This window comes from Chrysemys picta, chromosome 9, assembly GCF_011386835.1.
Source record: "Chrysemys picta bellii isolate R12L10 chromosome 9, ASM1138683v2, whole genome shotgun sequence".
Taxonomy (NCBI): Eukaryota; Metazoa; Chordata; order Testudines; family Emydidae; genus Chrysemys; species Chrysemys picta.
In genome coordinates this window covers 16,635,129-16,647,062 of record NC_088799.1, presented here as the reverse complement: position 1 = coordinate 16,647,062, position 11,934 = coordinate 16,635,129, and the positions used below count along the sequence as shown (strand labels likewise).

Here is an 11,934-nt window from a genome sequence, read left to right as displayed (position 1 = left end):
CATTTTCCTTCCAACAGAAGAAAACACCCAAGTCCCTTGCTACAAGGTAATATTTTGGGTGTAAAGGAACAAAAACTTTGTTCTAAATACTACTTACTATAATTATTTTTGAGCAGTGAAAGATTCAAAGCAGTGTGCAAAACAATGCAAGTTTACCCCCAAGTTTTAAAGCAGATATAAATTACTTTGCAGTGAATGTCTTCTACAGAGGTGTTTTTTTTTTTTTTTAAATCACTTGTATTTTTTTTATGGAGACAGTAGAGCCTGTTGGCTAAAGCACTGCCACTGACTTGCTGGGTGACTTTGGGCAAATCGTATCTTGTCCCAGTGCCTCAGTTTCCCCTTGTAAAGTGCTTGGAGCTTCAAAGATGAGAACTATATAGCATTTTAGCTATTACAGTTTATACACAGGAATAAAGTAGTAGTTTCTTGCCTATAGTAATTTTTTAATTCAGAAGTATACAAGCTACCTTAGTCCTCGGACAGAATTTGTTATTTTGGCTATTTTAATTTGAAGAAACCTGCTGAAATAAGTACTGTAATAGATTTAGAAGTAAACATCTTATAGCACTCTCTCATAAAAAGTATGAAGGAATTAGTGGTGTTAGAGATGTGGACAACCATTGGTGATAATGGCAATAGAACAGAATGCGGTCACAGGCCAAGGCTCTTACTGTTAAAATAAATAATGAGGTGCAGTGAAGGTGTTCTTTGAAAATACACATCACTTATTTTCAAAATGGATGCCATTTATCCTTTCACATTTTGTTTGTGATGTTATTACTCTCATCAAACCAATTAAAATTAAAACACTGCTTCTGGCAGAGTCATGGTTACTTATCACAGCCTACTTTAAGCTTACATTACTTTTATGAATAAAATTATCCATCATTAGCATTAATAGTAAATTAACAATGCATAAGTTGTTAATTTAATCAGTGAAAGTAGTTTGAACATAAATGTGCAGCAAAAGTGGAGGATGATCTAAGATTTTGACAAAGAATATAAACATACTATCATACTTCTCAAATAAACCTACCACTAAGGGTATGTCTACACTAGAAACTTAAGTCAACCTATATTAGGTCTACTTACAGCCACCACGGTAAATACTGTGGTGGTGCATGTCCACACTACCCTGCTTGGCTTGGTGGCATAGCAGGAGCACTTCCACTGACCTAAGAGGGGCAGTGTTGGGAGCACGGTCTCTCAACTCTGCTGGCAGCTTCCTGCTGGGAGCCTGGCTGCCCCCCCAGCTTCTCGCTCCAGCTCCCAACCAGGAGGGGGGTCCAGATGGCCAGCTCTCCCAGGGAATGGGGGCAGCTGGGTTCTAGCTATCCATGCCATGAAATTGACAAGACAGCCAACAGCCCATGTAAGTAACAGACACTGCATCACCCTAACTACACCGACAGAAGCCCTACATCTTTCATGGAGGTGGCGTTATGTCAGTGTAGTAGGACACTTAACATTGGCAGGAGCAAGGCTGTAGTGTAGACACTGACATAATTAGGTTGACATAAGCTGCCTTATGTCAACCTAACTGTAGTGTAGACCAGGCCTACCTAACCATAGGAAAACAATGAGGGGTCCGGTGGCACCTTAAAGACTAATGGATTTATTTGGGCATAAGCTTTCATGGGTAAAAAACCCAGAAGTGGGGTTTTTAACCCACGAAAACTTATGCCCAAATAAATGTTAGTCTTTAAGGTGCCACCGCACTCCTCATTGTTTTTGTGGCTACAGACCAACACGGCTACCCTCTGATATTTAACAGTAAGAAGAAACTATCTGGAAGCAGGATATTCCATAACTGTCCCTTATGAGCCAATATGCATCTTTCTCATAGACACTGCAAGACAGGATACTGGAGCAGATCAACCACTGGCCTAAGTCATTACAGTGATTCTGATCTGCATGGTATCTAAACAGGCACAAAAGCCCAATATCTCTCTCTCCCCACTTCCAGGGCTAAGGCTAACTTTGTGCACACACACAATCAGTATCAATACCCTCTTGGATATTTCTGCCTGATACAGTGGGGCCCTAAGTAGTCCCATAGCGCTAGGATAGCAACGTTGTGGCACTGAGAGTCAAACTAGCAATAATAATTACATAGGTGCTTTCTAAGTGCATTGCTGTAGCTACTTGACAATTTTGCTTTATTTTAGAAGCCTGATTTTCTTGCCAATGTACACTCTATTTAAGGGCAGTATAATCTGTCACTTAAAACCCACCCCCACAACTTTGTGCTGTACCTGTGGAAGATAGCAGTACTTTGCACTGTCATAGTTGGTTGCTCTTCCACTGTTACTCTGTGGGAGGGTGGATCATATTGACTAAGTGACTGGGCACAGAAAGAAGACGGAAGCTTGAGACAATAGTCTGTAACAGAGATCATCGTGTCTCCTTATATAAAAAATGACAGCAATTAAACCCATGCAGTTTCATCATAAGAGTTCTTTAATCATAGTCTGGGCATCATTTAGCAAGCGTCTGTTTATCTACAGCAGTGGTCCTCAACCTGCAGCTCAATCAGCACACAGCTGTGGCCCATGTGACATCCTCAGGGCTATATAGGTAGTATGTATATTGTGTGGATGTGGCCCACATAACACAGAGAGAGCTGCATATGGGGCCCACAATGCTAAATAGGTTGGGAACCACTGCCTACAGCAACAACATATACTACTTTGTTAAAAAACTCATGTTGGACTCAGTTTGAGTTGGTTTTATCTCTAGTACTTTTCAAATGTATATTGGCGCACTCCAAAATAACTTCCTCAAGAAACTACATACTATCATTTTGATTTACAAAGAAATAAGCCAGAAAAACCCTCAAGCTGATAGATATAAATGCATCAAGTTGTTACCTTGTTCACAAATGTTCTGCAACTGCTCCTATTGCAAGACTGGCATTAGCATCTTTGTTATCAACCTCCCCATAACTTGGTGTCCAATAGTAATGCCTTTTAAGGCCATGAGAGAGTTCTGCAAGATATACATGCCCATCCACTTCATACGGATCCACGTCTGTACAATTTGGTTTCAAGCGGCCAGTTTTAATTAAGTCTGAAAATGCCTGAAATGAACAAATGCAAAGGATTTGAATTTAACATTCTTCTAACGTTCTACCTGTCAGAGGCTTAGAAAGTCCAAAGCAGAACAGTAGAAGATGATGCAGACGGGGTCAGCACTCAATGGCATTTTAATCACTTGTATATTTTTACTGTCCAGTAATTGCTTGGTATGAGAAGACAATGCCACAACTACCATAATTTTACAATAAAATAAAATATAATGAACTACACATCAGTTTTACAAATAGTTGTAGTGAGCATACTAGTTGTATAAAACGAAGATAAGGTGTGGAAAAAGTCAGTGCTAAAGAAAACACTTACGACACAGGTGGCCTCATCAAATTTGTTTCCCCAAATATAAATGTAGGAAAGCACCATGTTTGTTTTCATTGAATCCGAAAGAGCAACAAGTCCTTTTCCACTTATATTGTTGCTCACTACTGCTAACCTAGTAAACAGAAGAAATAAAACAAAAACAAATTATATACATAAATTCCAAGCCACTTGATTCCTACCTCATAAGTATGGTATTTGGAACAAATCAGCAACAAAAGATTTTTATAGCTCAAATCTGTTAAGTCCTATATTAGACAATTCATTTCTTTAAAGCAGGTGACCCTATGCTTGGTGGCCAGCTCTTATATTTAGTCTGTTTTGAAGCATGGCCCTGGCTTCTAGCCAAGTTAAACTTCGATCCTGGAGCTGGGAGAGGTATTTTTGTATTGGTGAACCTGAAAGTTTTTCAGAGGCACCTAGCAGACTCTTTGATCTTTACTCCCCAAAACTAATGGCTTTGGGCAACAGCTATGATCAGTGCTTACATCCAGCCAAAGGTATGGTTTTCTGCAAGACACATAATATATCCTGTAGGAGAGATTAGACAATCTCCTGGTGAACCTGAAATAAACTAAAAAAAGGCTTCAAGAAAATCCTTGTTAAGACCTGAAACAACACACACACACCCCTATTCTTGCAGTGTGTCACAGTGACTTAAATGGCACTCTGTGCAGCAATTAGGATTTTTGTTTGCAAATCCTTTTGCAGGAAAGGGCCTAGACAGTCAAGATACTAAAAAGAAGCGAGAACCAGATCTGACCGCCAAATGTTCATTAGAGTGACTCGAGATGTGAACTGTGAACAAATATAATACAGAGGAAAATACTATCGAATTAATTTTAGATTCATCCATAAGGGGAAAAGAACTTGCTAAAATATCAGAAGTATGAGAACAAGCAGTAAAAACATTTCCAACAGAAACTACTGTTCTATAACAACAAATAACTTAAACCAAGGGGGGTGGAAAACAAATAAAATGGAAAAAAGTTTAAAGGGCTTTTAGTAGAATTGACCATAGGAAGGGTAAACCAGAAAATTTAGCAGCTTGGAATTGTGCCTGGTGGAGGGAGGAGAGAGTTTGGCACTTTTGCCATGAAGGGAAGTGCTTGGCAGCAGTAGTGTTCCAGGGTTTAGTCACTGAGGTGGTAAAGAGTTTGGTCTCCTTTTGCCAGGGGGATGATCAAATTTAGGGGTCAGAAGCTGGGTAGGGAAACTGCTAGGGCTTTGTCACTGGTGGGAAGGGAGCATCTTCATGTTTTCTCTCTCTCTTCCCTCTGCCCCTAGCCTTTCTTGTTTCTAGCATCCCTCCTCCTAAGAGCGGAGAGTCCATGTGACTTCCCTCCCACAGATTGACCCAGCAGTTCAACCCAGCCAGTCCAGACACTCAGGTTTGCTTTGCTGAGTGGGGAGCATTCCTCGGACTGGTATTTCACTGGTTCTGCCAGAGTCCAGGTGAAGCCATGGGACTGTCATCATCAGTGACCCCAGCTGTCCCCATCCATGTGATTTTGGAAACTGTTTGACTTTGCAGTTTGGCTGACTAGCGTAAAAAAATGATGTACCAACTCATATACTGCTGTGTCACGTTTTCCGATTTTCCACTAGTTACACCTGCAATCTCTTTTGGGGAGTTTTATCTATACTAACGCTTGAAGAGTCCTGTTGTACAAAGCCAGAGCTTCACTCAGATAGATGGCTCCATCATCTTCTATCCTGTTTGAATTAAGATCTAGGATTTCCAGAGTTTGGTTCCGTTTCAGCAGTTCTCCCAAAAATTTCACACCATCACGAGTTATTTTATTACTGAAAGAGAAATGTTTTGTTTTTAAAGGGAGATACTATTGTGAAACCGGCAACATTACTTCCTAGGCAAAAAATGCCTCAGAGGCTGCTGAATAAACTGTTCTGAAATGTACAGCTGTTGAAGCGATGTACAATACATATACTCCAACCAGATTTTTACTCCAACTGGCAACTATTAACACACGCTAATAGATTAAGGGGATTTTTAGAACCCATTCTAGCACTTCCAATAGTTGCTGGATAACCGGATCAGGTCCTAAATGTCTTGTCTTGTATTTTTCCAATTCTGATTTTTTACATCTGTAGAGTGGCATAATTTCACACACTGTCTGATTAGTATGTACTGTAGAGTAAGTGCTCTTTCTTCACTCAAGTGTATAGTACTACAGAATTTAAGGCCACAAGGAACCATCAGATTATCTATAGTCGAACATCCTCTATATCACAGGCCACCAACACCACCCAGCTACCCTACCCCCACACCAAGCCCAACAACAAGAATTAGATGAAAGTATTAAAGCTCTCAGGAGACTAAACTATTGCATGACAATGGGTAGAAAAGAAGGAGGGACTGAAATGCACCCAGGCCTGAGGCCCCTGCAAGGCAGGAAAATGATTTAATCAGATATAGCTGACCACTTAGGTTGAAGCTTGTAAATTTAGGATTAGACTATGGCATAGCCCTTAAGCAGCAGGGGAGAGGAGAGAGGGAGACCTTTCTTTCCCTCCTTCTGTGGCCAGAGTCATAGCAGAGTTGACCAGTCAAGCTGGGGAGGGTGGAGGATGCTGCATCCCTTAAAGAGGTGTTGTTAATTGCTCCTCGATATACATAGGGGGCACTGCACCTCCCTGAGGCAAAATGTTTTCTGGTGCTCCTTCTGTGGTGGCATGTCTCCACCACCCTCACAGCTAAGGCTATGGCTAAATACTAGTTTATCCCTTAATACTGTTGCACTCCCTCCAACTATGGCTTCCACCTCAACTCTCCATCTCACCTAGAAAAATCACATTTTTTCTGGAGGGAACAGTAGCAATACCATATAATACCCCGCCTGCCTGCTACACTGATATTGCATTGTGCACAGTTTTCACCAGCAACAATATACTCTATGTTTGTGTAATTTAAACAAAAACAGAGGGTGAATCTTTTACCAACTGAGGTCAAGATATCGCAGGCTGTGGTTTTCATACAATGCATCACACAGTCGCTCCACACCGAAGTTCTTAATTTCATGTTTGCACAAATGCAGTTCCATAAGACACGAGTTATTTTTCATCATTAGAGCTGTGTGAACTGTGGTTTCTTCCTAAAAATAAAATCTCAGTTAAACTATAATTTTAACGTCAGATCAGTTTTTAGGGTCAAACACCACTCTTTGGTGTTTGGCCCCGAGAACAAGTACAACCTTCCCTGCAGTCAACGGTAGATGTCAAAGAGCAGAATTTGGCCTTAACTCATCTTCCTTCTGATGTATTACAACTTGATATACAAAAAATTAGGAAACAATTTCTTATTGTGATCACTGGGAAAATAGTGAAAGTTACCAAAATGTGGCTGCAGATTTACAGAACTGTATATCCCTGTAGTGTAAATCTCAGGCAAGTCAATACACTAACAACTACTAGTTCTCTCATCTACCTTGATCATTTCTTTTCCAAGTTTCCATGACACAATGTTTTAGGACTTGATCCAATTCCTATTGACGCCAATGGTGTAACAGAAATAGGTATCAACAATTATTTTATGAAGAGCAGAAGTCTTTGAAAGAGGGATTAACTATAGAAAAAACATATATCCTGCCTCTATAAGAGGCAGCGAATTGGTTTCAAAGTTATCACCTTTGGTTAAGACAATAATTTATATGGGGCTTCAGTCAGGTAGACACAATGGAGAAGCCTACAGACCAGAGAAGAGTAACAAATGGGAAGACTCCCATAATCTTCACTGGGTGTTGGATTGGGCCCTTAGTATAGCGTGGTGTTTATTCTGGTCCAGATTTTTTCAAAAGCAGGAGCCTAAAATTAGGCTCCTAAATCCATGGTTAGGCACCTACAGTCTTGTCTACACAGGGAAGTTTTTTCAATAAAAGCCAAGGTGTGAATTTAAACTGATGTAGTTATACTGTCAGAACTGCCAAATGGACACTTACCTCATTTTAAGAGTGACATTTCTTTGGTTCTGTTTATGTCACTTAGGAAAGAGTTTAAGCTAAACAAAAAAAGCCACTCTTACTCTGCAATTTCCATTTAGACAACCCCTAAATAAGGGCTGATCATCCAACTGCTCTATTGAGGTTAAGAACTGAGCACTTTGAAAAGAAAGCTGTTTCTTCGTGTGCCTAAATTATGATTCAGGAGCATAACCCTAGGCAAGGAGGTATGAAAATCTTGGCCCCTGAGTCTGTCTACAATCTTTTTTCTTGGTGTTCTCTCTTCCTTGGGCAGAAAGACTTAAAAAACAACCCTGGCAGCTCTCAGACAAGCATATAAAGAAGCCCCAGAGAGACATACAGTCCAAGATCACTATAGGCCTTGTGGAAGCAGAGAAAGAACTATCATGCATTGCATCCCCTTCCTGTCAGTTCTTTCTCTGCTTCCACAGCCTCCATAAAAGTATCAGTATTGCTTCTCTGTAAGCGTATATCTGTTTAATTGAACTGACCCTACAGTATATACACATACCTCTTGGCTGTACAGTATAGGACGGTTTAGGTTTAGTGCTTTCATCGCTTTGTTATGGCTCATAACTGTTGCTATTGCTATTAGACTTTGTGTACCCTGAAAACGAAAACAGATAAACTTTTTAGAGAAACCTGTTCAATATATAAATAAAGCAACATACCAAAGATACCATGCCTCCTTACAGGATGTATTTTTAGAAGATCATAAATATCAAATTGACATGAGTTAGAAATACTATTATTTTTAGCTCCATGTGTGTTGGAGATATTCAGTGGTCATCTGCCTCTGCAGTACTGCAATACATACAAACATTTCCTGAAAATACCAGCAGGCAAAGGATGTTAAGAGAATGGAACTCAAATAATTTGGCATGAATTACTATGAGACCTGCTGAAAATAAACAGAATCTGATTAATGAGGGGAAGAATTTTTCGTAATGTATGGGGTAAAACTGTTAGTAATACCATGGATATAGGGGGCAGAGCTCCCCGGGTTCGGGATAGGGTTGTGGAACGCAGGGCTATCAGGGCTAAGGTTAGGGTTCAGGTAGGTGGGCTTCACTGAGCTAGGGTAAGTGTTATGGAGGGGAGTGCTCTCTGGGCTAAGGTTAGGGTTGTGGAGGGCAGGGCTCTCCAGGTGAGGGTTAGGGTTCAGGTGAGTAGGGTTTGGGTTCAGGTGGGTATGGTTCTCCAGGTTAGGGTTCAAGTGGGTAAGCCTTCTTCAGCTACGACTATGACTGTGGAGGGTAGGTTTCCCAGAGCAAGAGTTAGTGTTCAGGTGCGTATGTCTAAAATGGGCTAGTATTAGGGATGTGGCGCAAAGGTTAGCTTTCAGGTCAGTGGCTCTAGCTGCACTAGGGTTAGCATTGTGGAGTGTAGGGTTCCTAGCTAAGTTTAGTGGTTAAGAGCGTAGGATTCCTGAGGCTAGGGGTAGGGTTCTGGCGGGTAGGGCTCCAGAGGACAGGCTGAGGATAGGGCTGGGTAGGGCTCCCTAGGCTAGTGTTAGGACTGGGCTCCTTGGTCCAGGGTTAGTGTTCAAGTGAACAGGCCTCTCCGGGCTAAGGTTAGGGCTGTAGAGAGTGCGGCTCCCCGGCTTGGGTTAGGGTAGGCGTTGTGGAAGGTATAACCCTTAGGACAAGAATAGGATGGGTAGGAGGTCACTAAAATAAGGCTGGAATTGAGGTGGGTTGGCCTCTCTGGTTAGGGTTTTGGAGGGTAGAGTTCCCTGCGGTAAGGTGGGGATTGTGGTATGCACGGCTCCCCAAGCCAAGGGTGAGGAGCAGGGTAGATGAGAACTCACTAAAGCTAACACACTTCTATTAATTATCTTCATATTAAGTGGATATGCATCACATGAAAATTATGAAGTATGTGAATCAGTGAAGTCAAACTAGTGAGGTTCTACTATAGATTCCAGTTCTGATTTTTTATTCCTTTCCCCTCAGTCATACATCTGTAACACGTTGAACTGTCAAAGGAACACTGTCTTTTGACAAGCCGGTTATGCTACTGTTTTTATAATCACATAGCAAAGCAGGAGATTCTCCCTTAAACTGATTTTACTCAAGCATAGAAGTACAATTATCCAAAGCTTCTAAGAGCTGTGTTTATCTGTGGTGACTATATCTTCCCAGTATACATGCTTGTAATATCTTTAATTTTTAAAGGCATTTTCACCTTCCAGTTTGGGAGCACCAGAAATATTAGTAAACTTAAAATGAAACCTCATTTTCCATAGGTTTCTTCACTCAGACAGTACCCTCCACTAGAAACTTTAATTACTTATATTAGCAGCCCTGTTCTCCAGGGAAGAACCCACTGACGTATACGGATGGCCTGACAACTAGACTGGGTAGTCTGTGACTCCATCTAGGGGAAGCTGGTGGCATCCATGTGCATCCACACAATAGTGCTTTTGACACAATGTAGCTGATAATGAGAGAAGAGCACTTCTTGAAAGGGAGTGCACCTTTCAATGCTTTATACCCCTGCAGAAGCTACTTTAGAATGAAAAGAGCCCTTAGGGAATAAGGAATCTCTTTCTTACATGAATTACATGAGCTCTGGATGATATGACATATATAACACAAACTGAATCTCTCAAAATATTAGAGAGTACAGTTCTGACACTCTGTACCACAGGGAAACATCCAGCATCCCCAGGTTCACCCTTGTAAAATGATTGTGTGGCATCCAATGCAAAGTGTGTCATGTTGTGTGTCTTCAGAAGGCTCATGATACACTGAGCATTGTTGTTACAGTTATGTTATAGGTTATAATTTCATGTATGTAGTTATGAGGCTGAAATATGTATGCTCATGGCTTAAAATAACCCCAGGCAAAAACTCTCCAAGAGCAGAGAGGCAGTTCACACTTCATCAGGGCAGGTATGGGACAAACCCAGCCCAGCCTCACAGGAACAAAGGACACTGGCCTAGGCAGCAACAAAAGGATCTGTTGGACTCTGGAGTGAGTCACCCCCCTTCCTTTGGCCAGTTTGGGACTGCGATGAGGTAATGCTAACCTGACTCTGAAGGAGGAGCGGGGGGCAAAGCCAAGAGGGAAGAAAGCACATGATAAAAGGGAGAGACGTTTGCCATGCTCTCTCTCTCTCTTCCACCTACATCTACAGACACCACACCAAGCGACTGAAGCGCCGATCAAAGGGGAGAGCCTGGCTGAAGAACAACCAGCCAGCCTGTGGTGAGAAGCATCTAAGTTTGTAAGGGCATTGAAAGTGTTAAGATCAGCTTAGAATGTGTTTTGCTTTTATTACATTTGATCAAATCTGACTTGTTATGCTTTGATTTATAATCACTTAAAATGTATCTTTGTAGTTAATAAATCTGTTTGTTTATTCTACCTGAAGCAGTGTGTTTGGTTTGAAGTGTGTCAGAGACTCTCCTTGGGATAACAAACCTGGTACATATCAATTTCTTTGTTAAATTGACAAACTCAAACAAGCTTGCAGCATCCAGCGGGCATAACTGGACACTGAAAGACAGAGGTTCCTAGGGTTGTGTTTGGGACCAGAGATATTGGCTAGTGTCATTCGGTTGCACAATCCAAGAGGCAGCTTATGTGCCAGAGGCTGTGCGTGAACAGCCCAGGAGTGGGGGATCTCACAGCAGAGCAGGGTAAGGCTGGCTCCCAGAGTCTAGGATTGGAGAGACCTAGTAGATCACCAGTCCAGATAACACAAGTGGGGAACGTCACAACAGAACAACAGTCAAACTCCTCTAATGGCTCTTTGGGAGTAAAGGAACTGACAGTTAGAGGTTATGATGTACTACATCACATACTCCTATAAACACACTATGCTACAGGCCCTTCCAAGTGCATCTTGCTAGTTGCAACAGGATATTTTGTGATAGTTGAAGATATCACAGTATACAAAACAAATGGCAACAGATGGCATCTTCCACTAATTTAACCACAGGACCTTTATAATTAGGGTGACCTGATGTCCCGTTTTTAAAGGGACAGTCTCGTTTTTGGGGACTTTTTCTTATACAGGCGCCTATTACACCCCACCACCTGTCCCGTTTTTTCACAGTTGCTATCTGGTCTCCCTATTTATAATACACTTGAAAGGCTATTAGTTTGTAGTTTAAGTTGATAATTTTACTTTACTCACCAGATCACAGTCTCCAAGATCTAACTTCTCTAAGGTCGAATTAATTTGCAGCATTGAAGCAAAGTACATCCCACCTTTGTTTTCAATTTTGTTGCCAGTCATTCTCAGGTGTAGGAGCGTTTCATTCCTCTAGGCAAGAAAATTTAAAAGGATTTCCCTGAAATGATCTAAGCTGTGATATTATACATTTTACTACAGATTTTTTAATTGTGGCATAAAGACAAAATGTCATCTTCTGTAAGGAATACAGCCAATTGCTAACAGTAACTAAGTAGATGCCTATCTTTTCACTGGGACTAGCTGCCTGAGTAAAGTCTACCAAGAGCATAAGGATTTGAAAGGGTGGGAGGGCTCTGAATTATTTATGGGTATCTGTGCTTCCACTATAATCTACCAA

At 41.3% G+C, this 11,934-nt stretch overlaps 1 protein-coding gene across 6 annotated transcripts in view; it reads right to left on the bottom strand.

Annotated features, from left to right (window-relative positions):
* Window positions 1-2,444: 2,444 nt before the first annotated feature.
* LRRC34 (leucine rich repeat containing 34) overlaps window positions 2,445-11,934 on the bottom strand; it is a 21,041-nt gene continuing 11,551 nt past the window's right edge. For 4 of the 6 annotated variants that reach the window (XM_008164974.4, XM_008164971.4, XM_024102555.3 and 1 more), the window contains 6 exons: window positions 11,538-11,666; window positions 7,902-7,997; window positions 6,372-6,526; window positions 5,064-5,219; window positions 3,402-3,528; window positions 2,445-3,082 (listed from right to left, as the gene is read on the bottom strand). In XM_008164974.4, coding sequence (XP_008163196.3) covers window positions 2,879-3,082; window positions 3,402-3,528; window positions 5,064-5,219; window positions 6,372-6,526; window positions 7,902-7,997; window positions 11,538-11,666 — 867 coding nt within the window. In that variant the 3' untranslated portion in view covers window positions 2,445-2,878. The remainder of the gene's footprint in view (window positions 3,083-3,401; window positions 3,529-5,063; window positions 5,220-6,371; window positions 6,527-7,901; window positions 7,998-11,537; window positions 11,667-11,934) is intronic. The other 2 variants (XM_024102554.3, XM_065557799.1) reach the window with 1 other exon arrangement.